We start from the raw sequence: 7,331 nt of genomic DNA, 5'->3' as shown, positions 1-7,331 counted from the left end.
CTTGGTTAAAAGGACATTCAGAATTCAGATGCATCAAGATTTCAGTGATAGTCATTAAAATAATGTTACAGAAAGAGGAAACAGTGAACAGCTGCAGCGCTGCAGGGGACATAATCCTGCTCTGCTGTTATAATTTCATATTTAATGGTAACTGTGGGGAAGAAGCAGAGCCTATGCCACTGCCACATTACATTACCACACGTGATGATGGAGATGGACTTCTCATAGATGGATTTGGTCTGGGGATTACTTGAGTGTATTAAAAGCCACCTGTTACAATCTCTGCAATAATTTATCTAAAACTATGATTATTTATTCAAATAAGAGGCTATTCTGTCAATGAGTTTGTAACGGCGGTGTTTGAATGTGTGACCTGAGTCACCCTCTCTGCTTGAATCTAGTTATCAAGCAGCTCTATTGCAAAGCTTTTAAAGTCTGTGCGAATACCCTAAATCTTTCGCCAGGCCACTCTCATTATTATAACCCAGTTACGTAAGCTTTAATTCCAGCTTGCCTTCCAAGAGGCTGTGATGGTTTTTTTAAAGAGGTCCCATCCTCTTAAGGTGATTAATGGTAATATGTGTGTGTTGAGGGATGCAAAGAGAAGGGGAGGGAAAGAGCAATGTGAGAAAGAGGGAGGGAGAGAGAGAGATGAGACTGAGATCTGATCTGCTGGAGTTATACAGCCACAGTCAGACGTTAAGCATGAAAAGGGCAGTCGAGGTGTGAGCCAAGGTCTTTTTGGGATACTGAAGATAGCTTCATACACATCGGCAATCTTGTAAGTAATGAGCAATCTTAAAATCACTTCACTCAAGAAAAACAATCATTACGTTCTTGTGTGAGCTTGTGCATTTCATAGAGAGTAATTTTACATGTGCATTCATGTTTGACGTGCAATAGACTACTAAAAAAGTACTAAAAAGGTATTTTAAATTATATTGCTTTTTAGATGTAATGTTTCATTGGAGGCTTTTTAAAGTGCAAAGACATATATTTATAATTCAAGGCATACTGATTTCAATGCTGTGATTCAAGCTACCTTTTTGTATTATAAAAGAGCATTAAATCAATGTTGAATGTGCTTTGTCGTAGATATAGCTATATGTGTGTTATAATAGCAATTTCTCATCTTTGTTTCACAGACCTGTGTATATCAGTGTTCAATCAAAACTTGAGGATCACCTGAAATCACCCATTGCCCCAGTGACAAGGTAACGAATCCTATTTTCACAAAGAGCTTACAGACCCTAATTACACACTGAGACACGAGAGACAGACAGAAGAAATTCGATACCTATATGTAGAGTAAACACTGAATCAATTAGAAATACAACAAATAGAAATAAATTATGTTAAAAGATGCCAAATGGCAAAATCACAACTCTTGCCTCACATGTATCTATCAGTAAGCATTATGCACAATAAATATAAATAATCTCACTGTTATTTATACACAAAAAAGAGCCATGGTCGCTCATTTCAAGCACTGATGTGAAATAGGTCACTTTGTTCTACAGAAGATTAAAACGCTTCAGTTAAACCATATTGGAGATGATTCTAAATCCATCACAATATTCACTGTATGTTTTTTAGTGATTTGCATGAGCATTATATAATACAAAATGGATATTGAATTTTCAGTTAATCAACCACAGTTATTTCAAATGTGAAATCATCTTCTAATGTCGAGAGTAAAAATAACTGACTATAGCAAATAACAGACTTTTTGTTTCGGTGGGATCTGACCCTCAATATTCATATAAATAAGTTTATATCACATGTTTGGGGTTGGTATGATTTTTTGAAAGAAGTCTCTTATGCTCACTAGAGCTGCATTAATTTATATACTGTAAAAACAATAATATTGTGACACTAAATTTTATGTATTTTAAAATGTATAATAATTAATTTATTCCTAATGTATTCCTCTGATGGAAACGTTGACTTTTCAGCAACATTATGCCAGTCTTCAGTGTAACATGATGCTTCAGAAATCATTCTAATGCTGATTTGCTGATCAAGAAACATTTCTTATTATTCTCAATGTTGAAAACAGTTGGGCTGCTTAATAGTTTTGTGAAGACTGTAATGCAGTTTTTAAGAATTCTTTGATAAATTAGTTCAAAAGAACAGCATTTATTTGATATAGAAATCTTTTGTAACATGGTAAATATCACATTTGATCAATTTATTGTGTCCTTGCTCAATAAAAATTTTTTTCAAAACAAAACATACTGACCCCAAGCTCTTGCATGGCAGCATCATTAAACAATAGCGTATGTTTTGTGTAAGTTCATGTTTGGCTAACTTTGCACAAAAAGCCAGTCTGGGTGGAGCACAATGAACCTCAAGAAATTATGCCATTAAAGTTTTCCATAGAGCTTTTCAACAATTTGACCCTCCTGAAAGTCACTGAATAATTTGAACTCTGTTAATTAAACCTGTGCATTTCTTGTCAGGTGCGAAAATGCATCTAGGTCAGCAAAACCCTGTGGTGGATGGGCTATCCTTAAAGGAACTGGGTGTGCTGGTGGAGATAGAGCTTCGAAGGAAAGGACTGCCATTTCTCAAATATGTGGAGTACCGTATTGTTAGCAAGGTAAACTCAATTTGTACTTATATATGCCATTCTCTATTCCCTATACAATATTAACTACTTCATTGCTTTTATATAGTGTTTCCAGATCCCGGTTCAGCGCAGGTACAGTGATTTTGAGGTGTTCCATGGTCTGCTGCTGCAAAAGTTCATCTACAGGATGGTCCCGCCTCTGCCCCCCAAACGCATCCTTAAAGGAGGTGAGGAGAACTCTCTGCAAATGAGTTTGTTTCTTAAATCTACACTCTTGTTTAACTAAAACTCTGTTTTTTCTCTCTCTCCTGCTCATTTTCAGTTTTGAACTCATTGTCAGACCGAGAGTTCAATGATAGCCGCCGCCGTGGTCTACAAAGGTTTATGGCCTTGGTGATTAGACATCCAGTCCTGGCAGGAGATGAGCTGGTCAACATCTTTCTGTCAGCAAGCAGCGCGGTAAGCCCTTCAACCAGCAGATGGCAGTAATTAAGTCATATTTTGCCCAAACATGATAATTGTTGTTTGTTTCGAAGTTGAATAAAATAGGAGTTCATCACATTTCATCCTTTTTGTGTGTTGCAGGAGGTTCAAAATATGCTGCGTGATGCATATAAAAAGACAGGTGATGAGTTTCTGACCTCCCAAATGGCCTTGCATGGCAAGGTGGGTAAAAGCTAACATGAAATTAAAATACCATGATATTCTTTGAAAAACCATGTAAATATCATGGTATTGATATATATCAAAGAACCACTTGTACCAGTGTATCACCACAGTACTTTTTGAAAGTAAACTGACACACAAAATGAATATTGCATGTCATTTTTTAAGGTGTACCTACCTGAGGACATACAGACCCAGGCTGCCGCTAATCGAGAGGTCATTGCAAATATCCACAGCAGCTTCAATAAACTCAGAGATGTAGCGGAGTGCATGGCTCAGCGTTCATGGGAGAACTCAACAGATCTGCTCATGTTTGGCAAAGACCTGAGGTGAACACACCATACTGAACTTGAATATATATTTAAAAAATATGGTAATATTTATAATGATTAATTTAAGTTAAACATAAATGATGAAATATGGAATTGAATTAATTGATTTGAATATAAATATTAAGTATCAATATTTGGGAGGAAAAAAAATGGAGTGAACAGGTGTGATATAAAAAATACCCACGAATGTACATAGCTAACATGTACAATGTGCAAAAGTTTGTCATGATCTGTTGATATTAATGTTAACATTAATTTATGAATTATTAAATATTTATAATTAAAAACGTATAAGACAAGTGTCTATTTTTCTAACAATGTTTAGATACTTTTATTTTTTTGTGGTGCATTGGGTGGTTTGTAACACTTATCAGAATATACATATTCAAAGATGCTACAGTGCTATTTTATTATCATTAATATACTATTATGTTTTTACTAATATTTTGAATTAGTTTGATTTTTATATTTCATAATCGATTTTATTTTAGATTTTAAATTTAGTTAAAAAAAATTGTGTTTGTTTGGTATTTTTTTTTACTTTTTATAGTCTTTATAGTGTTTATTCATATCAGAATATACATATTCAAAGATGCTACAGTGCTATTTTATTATCATTAATATACTATTATGTTTTTACTAATATTTTGAATTAGTTTGATTTTTATATTTCATAATCGATTTTATTTTAGATTTTAAATTTAGTTAAAAAAATTGTGTTTGTTTGGTATTTTTTTAAACTTTTTATAGTCTTTATAGTGTTTATTCATTTATATTTCCGTTTTATTTATTTTTGTACTTGAAGTTAAACTGAATGAAAATGAGAAATGTGGCTTTTCATGTTTTGTTTGATTGTATTTCAAATAATGGTTATGTTATTTCAAGTAACAAAAATGTTTTTAATGGTTTTGATTTTAGTTAATAATAATAGCACTGGTAGGCTATGTTTTATTGAAAATATGACAGTTATTACCTGACTCTTCACCAGTGAACTGGGCTCGGACACATCAGACCTGCCAATGAATGCTACAATGAGCAAAGTATGGAAAACACAGAGAAAGTCACTTGTAGAGCTGTCAGGAGAATTTGGTCTTCTCGCCGACAAAGCTGCACACCAGGTATTAAAACATGATCATTATTGAGCATTAGTCTAATCACAAACACCACCTCAAAAATGACTGCAATTATGCAGATCACCAAACTGTACTGAAGTGTATGAACCATTGACTGTAGGTATGAACAAAAAGCTTCAAAGCACCTCAATGTTACCATGACACCCACAATATTAAGACTCTGGTTGAAAAGAAATTAAACGCAGTATTTCGAACCACTTCTTACACACCAGGGCAGCAGAGAGGAGGATGAGGTGGTGGAGAAACTGAACCTCCTCCTTGAACAGCTGCAGTCATACAGAGTGAGTACTGTCTGTACAAAACTTTTTATATCGATTTTGCCACAAAATAGTTTTAATGGATGTTAATGGGGCATATGCAGCTGGTATAAGATGGGGTAATAGGAGTTTTGTCATATATTACTCTGCATGTATGACTGAACCAATTTCTAAGGACTGTCATTTTACACTTTACAAATTAAACTGTAATGACATTCAGGTGCTAATAATTTTGGATGTATATGTGTATAGGACTTGTGTGATCGTCATGACAGTGGTGTGTTACTAGAGCATCAGAGAGCATTTGAAAAGCGCAGCGGGCCTGTGGCTACACACTTAAAGTACCAGAACAGCATCGAGCAACCAGAGTCTCGACTCTCACAGGTAAAACATATAGCAAACACACCAACATGCAAACTACACTTAACCAAACTAAAGTATACAGGTAGACATTCTGCCATGGTGCACTGTCCACAAGAAAAACATTTGTACAGTAATCCAGCAGGGTTCGCATATTCACAGCCTAGAAATATTAAAAATATATATTATATACAGTACATATCTTCTTTAGAAAGAAAAAAAGTGTTTTAGGGTACATTTACAGTATATGACAACAATGTACTAAAAACTTTTTTTTTTTTGGCGAAAATGAATAAACTCACCTTTAAATTGTGTTTTCCATGTATGGAAAATGGAATGTAATATATATATATAATTCTATAGTTCTATAATAAATACAATTCTTGAATCACTCAAAACGGTTCATAAATCAGTCATTAGAGGTGATTTGCACAGAACGTTGTTGCTTTTAAAAACGTAAGAGGCAGGGCAGTTTAATAAAGAACGCAATGTATAGAGACACGTTTTTTCTAAATTAGCCTACATATACATTTAACTTGAGTGAGGCATTTTTAGAATGAAGGTGAATACGCGCTACGCTACCCGGTCTCATGAAAGTGCGTATCAGTAGAGTTTCTGTTTCTATTTGGCGTGCTATTTATATTATACAGAAATTGACTTTGGCGTACATATGATACGCGATGGTTAGGATTAGGGGTGTGGGGTTGGTGCGTATTATACAGTATGTACGCCAAAACTGCGTATCGTATGCACGCCAACAAATTGCGTATCATATGCACGCGAAAAGTGCGTATTATATGCACGCCAAACACGTCAATATCATGCGCACGCCAAAGTCAATTTCTGCGTATACATAGCACGCCAAATAGAAACTGAAAATCGTGCTATTGATACGCATTACGCGAGACGCTGCAAAATAACGAGACACAAATGCAACTTTTAACAAGTTCGTCTAGCGCTTACTAAAACAATAGAAAAACTGCTCAGTGAGAACGGCCCCTTTGGGAATTTGTCTGAATTCAACTGATTTTCAGAAATACTAATGTTGTCATCAAGAATGACTGGAAAGGACATGTAAAAGTCATGAAAATTCAACACATAAAACACACACACACACACAAAAGGGGCCACCAGCTAGCATAACAATGTAACCTACAGAAAGCGTGAAATCCTCATCACTGACAGGTAAACTAAATATTATTCTGTGTCATCCTACAGCAGGAGAACACAATTATCACCATGGAGATGAGGAGCTATTTCTCCCTTTTGTGTCTGCATCAAGAAACCCAGCTGGTCTTCACCTATCTGCCTCTTGTGACTTCAATACTGGGGACATTTGTCCACTCACAAATACAAGGACACAAAGAGGTGTGTTTCTAATAGCTCTATTACTTCAGATTGTTTGATCAATTCAACACTATTTAAATTGTGTGAACTGTGTATTTAGGGCCTGAGCACCGATGGTGCGAGGACCCTATTGGAATCGCTCAGTTTCTTCTTCTTCTTCTCCTCCAAAATGAATCGCATTTTTTAGGGCATTTTAGCTCGAAAACTCTTGTTCGCCAGAAGTGGCGAAAATTTACATCTGATATGAGTTTCAGAAGTGGGTGTGGCAAAATGGCTCAATAGCACCACCTATAAAATTTCAAGGAAGTGCCCCTCGAGCTATGTTTCACACAGGGGCGGACTTACCCATTAGGCAAAGGTAGGCGACCGCCTGCTCTTGATATATGTATTTTACCATTTTGTTGAGTTTAAAACTTGTGACACTTTAACAAAAAAGGAACGTCAAGGTTGATCTAGGAAAATGTGTGAAAATGTATAGGGCCCCATTCCTATATTTTGCCTGGGGCCCCCACTTCACTAAATCCGCCCCTGGTTTCACATACATGTACGAAATTCGGTGAAACACGTGTAACACAGCAATACCTACAAAAAAAGTCTCCCGACTTCATGCATTCGATAAGAGTCCTGGCCTGAACATATCTAAAGGCCCATAATCAGTTATAAT

General features: G+C 35.6%; 1 protein-coding gene across 1 annotated transcript; it reads left to right on the top strand.

The window, feature by feature from the left end:
- Nucleotides 1–674: 674 nt before the first annotated feature.
- Nucleotides 675–6,715, top strand: LOC107723171 (sorting nexin-8-like). Its single transcript, XM_016531700.1, has 11 exons — nt 675–781; nt 1,146–1,214; nt 2,463–2,602; nt 2,679–2,799; nt 2,895–3,031; nt 3,158–3,238; nt 3,407–3,567; nt 4,559–4,688; nt 4,916–4,984; nt 5,213–5,344; nt 6,539–6,715. The coding sequence occupies exons 3-11, from the start codon at nt 2,471–2,473 to the stop codon at nt 6,698–6,700; spliced, it is 1,125 nt and encodes a 374-aa protein (XP_016387186.1). The 5' UTR covers nt 675–781; nt 1,146–1,214; nt 2,463–2,470; the 3' UTR covers nt 6,701–6,715.
- Nucleotides 6,716–7,331: the final 616 nt, after the last annotated feature.

The sequence above is a fragment of the Sinocyclocheilus rhinocerous genome, unplaced genomic scaffold (genome assembly GCF_001515625.1).
Source record: "Sinocyclocheilus rhinocerous isolate Xijiao unplaced genomic scaffold, SAMN03320098_v1.1 scaffold1325, whole genome shotgun sequence".
NCBI lineage: Eukaryota > Metazoa > Chordata > Actinopteri > Cypriniformes > Cyprinidae > Sinocyclocheilus > Sinocyclocheilus rhinocerous.
The sequence above is the reverse complement of the archived record's forward strand: the minus strand, read 5'-3'. Positions and strand labels throughout refer to the sequence as shown.

Excerpts from the sequence above, each read along its gene's own strand:
- LOC107723171 (XM_016531700.1), top strand. The coding sequence starts at position 2,471 with ATGCATCTAGGTCAGCAAAACCCTGTGGTGGATGGGCTATCCTTAAAG. Across the intron at positions 3,568-4,558 it reads ATGTTTGGCAAAGACCTGAG|TGAACTGGGCTCGGACACAT; the intron begins GTGAACACACCA and ends ACTCTTCACCAG. Across the intron at positions 5,345-6,538 it reads CAGAGTCTCGACTCTCACAG|CAGGAGAACACAATTATCAC; the intron begins GTAAAACATATA and ends GTCATCCTACAG.